The sequence below is a fragment of the Labrus mixtus genome, chromosome 13, assembly GCF_963584025.1.
Source record: "Labrus mixtus chromosome 13, fLabMix1.1, whole genome shotgun sequence".
Lineage (NCBI taxonomy): Eukaryota > Metazoa > Chordata > Actinopteri > Labriformes > Labridae > Labrus > Labrus mixtus.
Window position 1 is genome coordinate 1,157,058 of NC_083624.1, and position 12,061 is coordinate 1,169,118.

Here is a 12,061-nt window from a genome sequence, read left to right on the forward strand (position 1 = left end):
GGGGTTAAGCTGTTCTATTCATCTTTTTGTACTTTGTTGTATGTTCCAAAACAGACTTCAGTTGGCTCCCAAAAAGCACCTTTTAATCAAACTTGTTCACGTAAAGCAGGTTGTTGGCTGTTGATGGAAGCTCCAGGTTACAGATTTGTATCATATCTATGTATTTGTTTGTAGATATTTGTGAACATTGTGAATATTTACCTCTGATTTTTGCAACTCTTCCTCGCTCAAAAAATGTTCAAGGTTCGAGATTTTTTTTTAAAAACATCTAAGGTGCTTAAATTGGTGCAAACCTGTAGTGAGCAAACCCACTGTTGCGTCTCTTATGGGTATACAGTAAGCTTAATATAGCAGCAAAGCAGTCTGGATTCTTTTTGTTTCATCAGCCTTGCAAGGTCTTATTGACACAAACAATGGACTCAAACCCACGACTTGAGGCAGGAATAAGTAATCAAACGCTTTGTCCCAATAGAGGATAGCATGCTTTGAAGGACACAGTCTACGAAGGACCCAGCCTTTATAGACCACTCAGACCGAGCTGAACTCAGACGGTCTGGTCCGCGGAAGATTCCTAGTTTTTGTCACCATCTGTCCCCACCATATCTTGATTACTGATTACACCTGACTTTTTTTTGCTTTCTATGCCTTCATTTCATAGTGTTTTATTTCATTCAACCCATGCATAGTATTTAAATGTAAATGCTAGCTACAGTATTTGCACATAATTGTAATGTCAGAATTTGATTAAAAATAAAAGTTTACGGGAAAAAAATGGCACGCAATGAATCTGGGGTTATGTTGGGCCACTGGGGATGCACTGGATAGATCCTTCAAAATATGGGGAATGAAGGACGGAAAGCCTTATGAAATGGGATTTCTGTCAGATGGACCAGGATGTACCTCTAAGTTTGTTAAATTGATGCTAGTTGCGAACAACTTCCTTCTCATTACAAGTTTTCATATTTATTCAACTGCTCTCTTGCAGCAAAAATGCATCTATAGGTTTCCCCTTTTAAGGCCTGTCGGTCATAGACATCAATATCAATACTCCACTAGGCGAAAGAGATGGCAGCATAATTTTTGCTTCCCTTGTGAACAACGAGAGGAGTTGAAGACATGCTGTCCATCTTTATGTTCAGTCAGTGTTTTTTGATAGGTTATAAAACATGAAGAAGTTTTGTATAAGTAGAACAGATGAGCTGTATCAATATGGTCAGACCAGCAGAGTAACAGCCAAAGTTGTGAAGTGGAAATAAAGTTTGTGAAATTAATAAAGTCATAAGGCGGTAAAAAACATAGGAGTGAAGACCTTGTATAAAACCCCAAGTTAAAAAAACAAAAATTGAATTGAAAATGATTCAACAAGTTATTTTTCTGCTTCTTTCCCAATCATCATCCAGCAAAGTACACATTAGAGCACCGAAGCGAGCCATCTGCCAGATTGTCTGGCAATGAGAGTCATTTTCACACTATCCATTTAAAAGGTCAGATTTAATGTAAAATCCTGCGTCTCTGTCAGGGTAGATGTGAATCTCAGCCTGTGTCCAGTTCTCCTGAGCTGAGCAGTTAATCCCTGATCAGAAACAACATACAGCACAGTGTCCACAAATAGACAACCTAACGACAGGTCTGCTAACTGATCACTTTAATAAAACAAAAGGGATCAGACTGTGGATTAACCTGTCTGGCTCACTTACAACCAGACATCATTATTCACTTTTTTTAGGGACGATGCACGTTAACTTACAGAACGGAGATTTAAATGTGGGAGATTGAGGTAAATGGCTCATTTGAATCGGTCAGTAGCAGACTGAGGACCAGACAACATAAAACATGTACTCACTTTTATCTCTTTAATACATCCACATAAGGCCTGTGTCCACTAACGATGTTTCTTTTGCACTGGCAGTGCCCACGATCTCAGTTTCAGAGACTAACTTTTGTAACCTAGCAACAATAAGCTCCAGCTAGAAGCGCTCTGAAACTGCGGTAGTGGGCTGCCAGCACAAAAAGCGCCGTTGATGGAAACAGTCCCAAGATCGCAAAGGTCAGAGGCGTTGCTTGTCAACCGGCAAGGTAGGCAACTGCTTGGGGCCCCAAGCCAGTAGGGGGCCCCCCAAGGGCTGACAAACTTTAAACCACAGCAGTGGCTCAAAATGTGCAAATTCTGCAATGACAGTTGGATACCTTCCTAAGGGGGCCCCATCCGACAGCGCTCCCTCTCGTTTAACCTAAAAGTTTGGCATGCATTTTTTATTTGAAAACCAACATTTGTCAATGAAAGTCTCCGAAGGAACATGAAGAGGAGTTATCTGTCGGTAAAGGTGGTCTTAATATTATGGCTGATCTGTGTATATAATAAAGGGTTAGATTGTTCCCCTAAAAGAGGTTATAAACAGAACATTTGAAGGGATCAATAGAAAGGAATTTGCTCATTTGAAAGAAAAACTTGTTTAGTAAGAAAATAGAATTGTTTCCTATCTGATGCTGGAGGAGAGTCCAGTCATATGACATCAGCACACTGGTTGCATCAGAAGTGCTTAAAAAAATAACAAAGTATTCCCAGTGCACTTTGATTCCAGGAAATAAGTCTGCGTGTGTAATACAAAAAGATATGGGTTGAGGGGGGTGCGTTGGATTTGCGCATGTGGGTGTGCTGATGAGCAGGGAGGCGTGATTGGTCACCTCTGCTTATGGGAGCGGGTGTGTGCTTTTAAACTGCTGCGGGCAGAGGGCAGAGGCATCTAGACCATAGAGCTGACATACGAGGAGAGCCGAGCCGAGCCGAACCGAACCGAGCAGAGAGGAGTAAGAGAGGATCGTTACCTACACGGATCATGTCTCTGCCAACTGTACGACAACTTTTTCTTTTGTGTTTTCTCTGGATTCTTGGATCTTGGAGCACAGCAGGTGGGTGAATATTTTAAACAGAGATTTTTTTTTTTTAATTACATTTTAAAAAATCTTATTTTGTCTAATTATTTTCATCACTTCGTTGTGTTTGTTGTGTTTGTGGGTCGCTTTGAACGAGTTCATTATGAAAAAAGACACATTTGAACTTAAATATTTACTTTATAATTAAAAATGACAGCTCGTTTTAGCATTGTAATCTGGGTAAAATACCAACAATTATCAAGAACATTAAATTATCAAGTTTTCAGGTTTCACTAAAATATGACTAACGTGCTTAATGCAGCCTAAGTTTAATTAAAAAGCCATAAAAGCTTAAAACGTTATCTCCAAACACTCTAACTTGAATGTTAAAGTAATGATTCTATTTGTTTTCTTATTTAAGTGATTAAAAAATAGATAGTTTTTATATTTAAATATTGATTTCGTTTCCAAATGTAGCCGTGAACTGAGATTCATGATCACGAATAGAGAAGTATATGATAAATGAATATCTAATGCTTTTTGTCTGAAACCTTAACTTCAAACCACATAAGGAGTTACCTATCCTAAACCCTCTTAAAGCAATGATTTAGAGCGATTGCATCCTTTTTTCTCCTCGGAGCCCCCTTCTTGTATCTTAATAACGCTGAGCCCCTCCACACGAAATGATGATCATATCATACTTTTTAAAAAAATTATTATTAAACCATGTTTAAGGAAAAATAATGAGATGCCATATTGTGAAGAATTAAGGCCTATTCAGTCCTCAAAGATACTTAAAGCTTGTGTCACTTATTTGATTCTTTATTTAAAATGAGCTACAAATTATGTGGACCAGATCTTTAAATGAAACACCTGCTGCCGTGAAGGTGTTATGTAAAGAAATGTAAGTATCTGTGGTGAAGAGGTGTATGTCAGTAACCCTGCATTCCTTTAAACTACACAAAAACATACTGTAAGATCAATTATCCTATTCGGTAAATTATTAGTTCTGCAGATGTAAATTGATAAATCGTTAAAAAACGAGGGTTTTTTTCAGATGCTGGTTTTCAAACTGTAAATGTTCCTACTATCCATTACTCTTCTTTACAAAGTAAGTTAAACTGTGAGAGGATAGACCATATATACACCTGCTGGTTATTACTCACTTGTCACTGTTACACATTACTATATTAATTCATTCATGTTTAAACATATCAACATTTATACAACTATGTGGTGGATAGTAACGGGTAGTTTTGATTTTCATTTCATAAGAGGTTCCATTATCTTGGATATATAGTCTTACGTTTTCACATACTTTAAATTGCAAAATAGATTTGTAAAGAGAGGAAGGGATGTTTGATAACATGTAAGTAGGGGTGGGTGAGGGGTTGAATATAATGTGTTTGTTTCTTTATACTGCATTGCTGACTATGCTTAAAATCATGAAGAAATTGTGAAAGAAGGAAACAATCCTTTCCCTTTGAAATTAAGTCATATCCAGTCAAGTGTTATATCAAATAGTAAAAGTTAACGACGCGTACCTCAAAATGACAAGCTGCATGAGTTACTGCATTTCATCTCTGCCACTCTGACACGTCAGCATCACTGTAGCAAGCTTTAATGCTGAAAGATTTCAGAGAAGTACAGTTATTCCTTTTTATGTGGGGGGTTGCGTCAGAAACCGGTGAGAGAGAGAGAGTGGGGAATGACATGCGGGATAGGAGTCACAGGTCGGATTCCAACCTTGGCCGTCCGCTCTCGAGGACTGTAGCCTCTGTACATGGGGTGCACGCACTTATGAAATGTGCGTATGGACTAGTGTGCACGACTGGCTGATTTATATTTTATTCTTGCCATCATCTGCCCAGGGACAACAGATAGCAGCTATGAGTTCTCCTTGTGTATTTATTATTATGATGAAAGGAAATTGTTATAACGTGTCAAAACTGTTGATGCTGCACATTCACAAGTCCTCTCCTGTGCTCTTCACTCAGATTCGAGACCCTTCAATGGATGGGACGATGGCATAGCATTCAGAAAGGTAAGGAGTCATTGTGTCATTACCTGGCTCAAGGGCCATGACAAACATGGGAAGGAAACGAGTTAACTGCAAGTAATAATTCAATTATTGTAAGAAAGTAAACAAATGAAATGATGACGACAAACATGGAGTGTGTCCGTCAGTAAAGTCAGTAGTGTGAATGTGGATGTGTGGCATCATGAAGTGTGGGATGTTGTGGAGAAAAACAGAAAAAAGACTGAAATGTTCGTGTTAATCATGGTTGGGATGAGAGAGAGAGAGAGAGAGAGAGAGAGAGAACCACACTGGGGTCGAGCTTCACATAATCACAATCACATAATTTGCTTATGACCACTTACAGTTGGATCTGCTAAAAAGTGAACACATGAAAGAGATAAATAAAACAGATCTGCATAAACCGCAGTGTGAGAGAAATACATTGAAAAGCACAAACAGTCTGACCTGCAGGCTCATCACTTAAAAAAACACGTCCATGGTTCCTCTCTTGGTGTGTTGTGTTGCATTCACTGCCATTATCTATTGATATAAGAGTGCTGTTTGTCTGCAGGTTCGAGGCATTCAAAGTGGTGATAATAGTGACGTCCTGTGGGGACAACAGAACGAGGTAAGTGGAAACCCCGAAAACAATTTTAACAGGAAAACAAACGATTACTTGTTCTTCTTTTTTACATTGTAGGGTTATATTAGATAAAGATAAACCACACAGGTTAATACAACAACTAGAATCACAAGACCACAGTGCATGGACCTGTATGTTCACCTATATCATTATACAATGGTACATTTACAATTAAAGAGGACATATTATCCCCCTTTTTCACCTTTTCAAACAGTCCCCTCCTCCACCTTTTCAAACAGCCCCCTGTGGTCTAAATGAAACATCTGTGCTGTGCTTTGGTCAAAATATAACATGAATCAAGCACCAGAGGAGGTTTGTGACCCTGTATAAACCAGCTCTCTCAGAACGCTCCGTTTTGGTGTGTGTGTCTCTTTAAATTCAATGACCCCCCTCCCCCCTGAGTTTTCCCAGTAGACATTACTCCTCTGTCGCAACAATAAAAATGTGCAAAAGCTTTGCTCTAGGCTGGGGGTGGAGTACATGGTTGGAGATACTGGGGGGGAGGGTATTTATTTACCAGAATCCCACTGTGATGTCACTATGAGAGCAAATTTAAAACTGATCATTTATCTCTGTGTTGTAAGATTTATGCAGACCAAAAAGTCAATCCCCATGTCATTTTAAAATCTGTTATTCATGTTAAAATGTGTTTCCCCACAGGAGCAGGCCCAGAATGTTTTCAAAAGAGTAAGTATTAAGAGTGTTTCTTTCTCTGTATGTTATTTTTTCTAGCAGCATGTCACTGACCTTCTGAGTTTCTCTTTTTTTTTCCAGTTCCTGTTTCATTACTCTAAAGCTCGCAACTCCGTGGGCCCTCTGCAGCAGGTGGAGGTGAGCAGAATAAAACCACCAACGGTACTTTAATCTTCTCTATCACTATGTGGAAATGTCAGCATAAAGAGTGATAACTTATAGTTGAATGTGTTGAGTCCATCACATTTTTGCATCAGTTTTTATCAATAAGAAAGCAGCTGGTTTTGATGCATTGTGATTATAGGTCTGATCATGGTGTTCATATTTTTTTAAGTTATGTCATAAACCGTCACAATATGGAACAGTACTTAGATAAAAGCATTTCATGTCATATGTATCCCTCTAAAGTTGACTCTCCTCTTTTTCCTCCTCCAGTCTCAGTCTGTTCATCCTTTGATGCGACTTTCCCCCAAGCTGGCCAAGAGGAAAAATAAGAAGGTTCTACTTTTTGTAAGACAAATTAAGATACATACTCGTTCTTAACTTTCAGCTGTTTGTTTTAAAACATTGATAGATGATGTCGGTTTCAGGCAAATGTTAAACACTACAGCAAAACAGAAACAAAGATTTAGCGTCATCTCAAACAAATAACACTCGGTTATAATGCTGCATTTCAAACTAGTGATAATTTACATATCTCATTTATTAAAGATACCTGAGAGCAGGCCCTCCCACGGAAAAGGCTGGGCCCCTGAAAGGCCCTGTGAATGGACCATCCAAGGATATGTTTTAAATCAATGTATGCACATTGGATCAGAACAGTTAGCGTGTGTTGAATGGTTGTTTGACAGCTACAGTTTTTCTTTACTTAGTTGGCAGTTAAGAGTTTTATGACTGATGAGATCTGAACCATGATATAAACTGATTTTAATGTGTAAACCTAGCTGCTATGTTGTCAGTGTTATTGACGGCCTGGATGTTTTTATACTGTTTTATGTATATGGTGAGCCTAAGGCAAATTTCCACCTCTGGTATGTGTATTAGTGAAATAAAATAAGTCTAGTGAATCAGCTTTAAAATGACCAGAAATCAAACACATCTAACTTCAGTTGATCATTATATTTGAACATCTCACTCACCTTAGAAGAAAGTTGTTTGGGCAGGAACTTTTAACATCAGTGAAAAAATACAGACTAAATCAGTGAAAATGAGCTTCCACTGCTGTTTCTGCATGAAGTTAGAAGGTAGCAAATAATCAGTGAGAAAGTGACAGAGAGAGCACAGTAATCCTATTTGGTTCGATTTCTGCTGTCACTGACCTGTCTTTCTCCCTAATGAAACAGAAGATTCGTGGTCTGCCGGAGGGGATGTTGTAGGAGAAGAGTCTACAAAACGAGACAAAAATCAAGATTAACAGGAGACCAGCAGGCATCGACTGGTGGAGCAAAAACCCACATGGACAAACATGATGTTTTTATTTTTAAAACAGAAAACTTTAAACTATTGTCCTGATGGAAAAATAGAAGTGCACTGCCATGGCTGCCATGCATCTTCCTGCTTCCAAAGTTAATGTGAACTAGAGCCGATTTATCGGCCGATACTAGCATATCCAGTGACTATCGGTATTGGCTAATTTTATCACAGATATGCACTGATATTACTCGATTTATTCACCAGTCAAACAGCATTTAATTTGAGGTTCATTGTATTTAACTAGCAGCTCTATGTCACCAGCAGAGGGCGCTATATGGATTACAACAAGCATCATCACTCTCCAGAGAGTCAAACGGTGATGCACTTACATGCCGATTACTTTCCAGTTGAGTGACCCTCTTGTCTTCATTATAAATCTTAAAGATAAAGATAGATCTAAGAAATACATTGGCAGATATATCAGATTTTCTCCCCTCCCCAATATCAGTATCGGCCCGACCCTAATGTGAACTGCTCCCCAGCACAACTGTGTCATGTTGGCACCGTTGCACGAGACGTGGGTGTTAAAAAATAAAATAACATCAAGGCACTTTAGTCTTTGAAACTGGGGGTTGTTTTTATAATCAGCAGTGACACAGACTTAAAAAAAAGAAAACCATGAAAACAGACACTTATTATTGTGGCAAAGAGATGAACTCACATTTAATCCAACAGATTTAAATGCACATGTACATTTTGTGACATAATTATCATGAAACATAATAAAAAAGTTAAAATTTGTCTTTGATGCTTTTGTTGGTGGACTTGGACATTTATTTTTTATTACAAAAGAGTGAGTGTTTGGCGGTTTTCCCAGAAGGTACACGAGGCTGCACTTTAAATCAACAGGGTTTGATTCTCTCCAGCAGAGTGTTTGTCCCAGTGCCCTCGGGCAGGACTGAGGACCTGTTTCAGAGTCAAAACATGGTATTTTAAACTCCTCAGGTTGTTCCCCTTGAAGCGACCACGAGGAATCTCTGTTTTGGAGTGGCAGGTGTTGTTCTTTTACTACTAGTCCTCGTCCTCCGAGTCGCTGTCCTTTCGTGTAGGCATGGAACATCTGATCGATGACATGAGCTTGTCTTCAATTTGCTTTTTAGGGTTTTCCTCCAGGTCTGTCTTTACAGCCCCGGACTCTGATAACCTCCACTCCAGCTCTGGATGGGACAGAAAGGACAAATAAAACATGGAGTAACTGGAGTCACTGGAGTAAAGAACCAACAGCTGAACATTAGAACATCAGTGAATTACAGGATTGATCTTAGTTTGGGCCATGTTTCCCTATATACAAAATCAACCATTCTACATATTAGTATGTGATGAAAAGTTAGTATAGCCCGCTTCGAGGAGAATTATTAAATGTCCACATACATGTATTTTTCTCTAACAGAAAGGCTATGCAATTCTTTAAAAAGTCATACATACATACAGTCATGTCTGCATTACTTTAGATTTATTCTGGTGGCCTTGAAGATTTAATTGCTGCCATTTATTTCTTGAGAAAGTAACATCCTACCTTCAACTTTGAGGTTCATGCCCCCGAATACCAGTGGTCCAATAAACTGTGCCTTCATCTCTCCCTCAAAGTAGACAAAGATGGTGGGCAGGTTGCGGTCTGGGTAGTTGGGGATGCAGGTGGTGGAGATGGATTTGAGGAACTTGGTCTGAGGAAACTTCCTGGCTAACATGCTCAGGTGCTGATTGATGAGGGTACACAGAGGGATGCTGGGAAAGGAGATAAAACCATTACTTGGATGAAGGAAAACATGTGGTACTTAAACTAGTTTGAGTGGCATGTCAAAAAGCTTAAACATACTGAAAAAAAAAAGACTTAAAAGCAGCTGTGTTGGCTTCAAAGTTTTCTTTTGTGAAAGGCCAGAGTACAAAAAAAAATGATTCTCAACCCAGCAACATCAAGATATCACAACCTTAACTTCAATATTATCTGTAGTTGAAGATGTAAAATACTTCTGTAGGCCTTCACAAGTTTCTTTTTTTTCCTCTAACTTCTACAAGTGTGCAGTTTTGTTGCAACCCCTACCCCTGTTTGTAGAGGTGCAGCACCACCCAGATGCCTTCTCCAGCCTTGTTGACCTCCTTGACGTAGTCCTGCCCTGAGATTTCCACCATCTCGCCGAACACATTCTTCATCTGAGTTGCCTTCCACTCTGCGAGACGCTTCTGTCTGCAAGGAGAAACATCTCATATCAGTGTACAGTAACAGTGAATTTGTTTCAGTCTAAAGTCCAAAACCTCTTTTGTAGGAGGATTTGGAGTTGATTTGATTTTGACAGGAATTTATAACAAATGTTTTAAAATTATTCATAATCCAGGGATTTGTAGTCTCTCATTGTTCAAGACCCTGTTATAGATAATCTATGTTTACCTGTACATCTCAATGGCAGCCTCGTCCTCTTCACCGAACTCATCTTCGTTCTCCTCCAGTTCGTCCAGAGTCATGTCCTCATATGTTTTAACTTTTCCCGAAAAACAAAAAAAGATATAATCTTACCCTCAGTGATAAATTGAACGGAGGACAAATGAAGCAGATTAAACTGTATTTAAAATGAACATGATCACGATTGCTTTGACTGCAATTTAAATTAAAAAATGTAGAATAAACTGGGTGACACTCAACCCGTGTTTCAGGATGCGGTGTATCCCGAACTGTCTCTCTTACCGATAGACTGCTGTTGGAGTGCCAGCTCCTCCTCTTCATCATCTTTAGGCGTCTCTTTGGGAGGAAGAATACCTTTCTTCCTCAGAATATCATTCCACTCTGTGTCTTCGTTCGGGTCCTGGGCAGAAAACAAAAACATGTACTGTTATGATGAGTTTCATTAAGCTATGGCATGTGATGTATTTCTGTTTGGTTTTTTTGTTTTTATAAATGAAAGACTGAAAACAGTATTTGAGGATCTGAACACGAGGGTGACACTGAGTGAAATCAGATGTTTATAAATGAGTATATTGAGATCTGGAGGCAGCGTTTCAAAGACAGAGTGAATACATGCAAAAATGTCCCTGATCCACTATAATAATAATATTATTATTATTAATAATAATAATAATAATAATAATAATAATAATAATAATACATTTAATTTGTAACGCAAAATAATCTCAAAGTGCTACAGGAAGAAAAATAAAACAGAAATAAAAACAAATTTAATCAACTAACTAACTAACGATGTTTCTGCTTATTTCTACCTTATAAAAGGACCAAACAAAGCAAAGCATATTACGATCATCATTCACTTACAACAACTTCCTGCCTTACTATCAACACACAGTTATTAGGAGGGTATTGAGGGTAAACTCTTTTAAAATTAACAGCTGCAGACTATACACTCATACAGAATAAAGTACTAATAAGCAGCCAGAATGTTTCTAATTAACAGGATAATTATAAACTAGTTAAAAGGTGAATATGTGAGCTTATTGTTTCCTTTACGACCTCTTGTTGTGATCAATAGATATACTGCTCAGCTGTAATAAATATTTAATGCTGAAACATACAAACTAGACAAAACCATCCGCAGATTATCCAGATTACACCTTTTAATTATTTAAAATCCATTACAGCAACAGTCAACAGTCATCGTTAAAAAAAAAAACAGTCTAAACGCTTCTAAATGTGTTTTCACAACACTTTAAAGATATTGTACTAACTTTTAAATGTTAAAGGAGAATTTAAAACCTGACCTGGCTTACAGTACAGCTAACATTTTAACACCATGCTACATGCTAACTTTTAACTTTTAAACCTCTGCTTCGAAATTACCTGAGTCTACAACACCGACATCAACCCTTGTTAAATAGGATCATTCAAATACAGTAAAATACGGCGTTTAAATGACTAATAAAGCGTTACGGACCTGCATTTTGACAGATAAAATCCTCCTCTCGAATCACACTACTGCTCTCCTCCAAGACACGGAAACAGAAGGAGCGCCGACGGACCGAGTCCGGCACGAAACAGAAACCCATGACTTCCCCCCAAGAAAAATATGCAACACGTCCAGAGTTTAAATAAACGTCATTTAGCAGTCCATATATCAGGTTAAGAAAATGTATCACACTTCATTTTTTTTTATATCTCGTTATGGCTTGGTAATATCTGTTTAGAAAGACACGGAACGCCCGCTTTAAAAAAAGGGGGACCATAATAAAAGAGACACAGATTTCCGTCTGACGCTCGATGTGACCATAAAAGGAGTTGAAGCGCAGCATTCCATTTGTGGAAACTTAACAGGTGCTGTTACTCACTCACTTACACACACACACACACACACACACACACACACACACACACACACACACACACACACACACACACACACACACACACAAAATTT

At 38.5% G+C, this 12,061-nt stretch overlaps 2 protein-coding genes across 2 annotated transcripts; one reads left to right on the top strand and one right to left on the bottom strand.

Moving 5' to 3' along the window:
- Positions 1-2,752: 2,752 nt before the first annotated feature.
- On the top strand, positions 2,753-7,828 carry nms (neuromedin S). The gene is made up of 7 exons (XM_061053057.1): positions 2,753-2,910; positions 4,872-4,918; positions 5,466-5,522; positions 6,198-6,224; positions 6,312-6,368; positions 6,666-6,740; positions 7,577-7,828. Exons 1-7 carry the CDS (start codon positions 2,838-2,840, stop codon positions 7,604-7,606), a joined length of 366 nt encoding a protein of 121 aa, XP_060909040.1. The 5' UTR covers positions 2,753-2,837; the 3' UTR covers positions 7,607-7,828.
- A 507-nt stretch (positions 7,829-8,335) lies between these two features.
- On the bottom strand, positions 8,336-11,722 carry pdcl3 (phosducin-like 3). The gene is made up of 6 exons (XM_061053056.1): positions 11,582-11,722; positions 10,384-10,501; positions 10,090-10,180; positions 9,745-9,888; positions 9,220-9,428; positions 8,336-8,860 (listed from the first exon to the last, which is right to left on the bottom strand). The coding sequence occupies exons 1-6, from the start codon at positions 11,585-11,587 to the stop codon at positions 8,715-8,717; spliced, it is 714 nt and encodes a 237-aa protein (XP_060909039.1). The 5' UTR covers positions 11,588-11,722; the 3' UTR covers positions 8,336-8,714.
- Between the last annotated feature and the right edge of the window lie 339 nt (positions 11,723-12,061).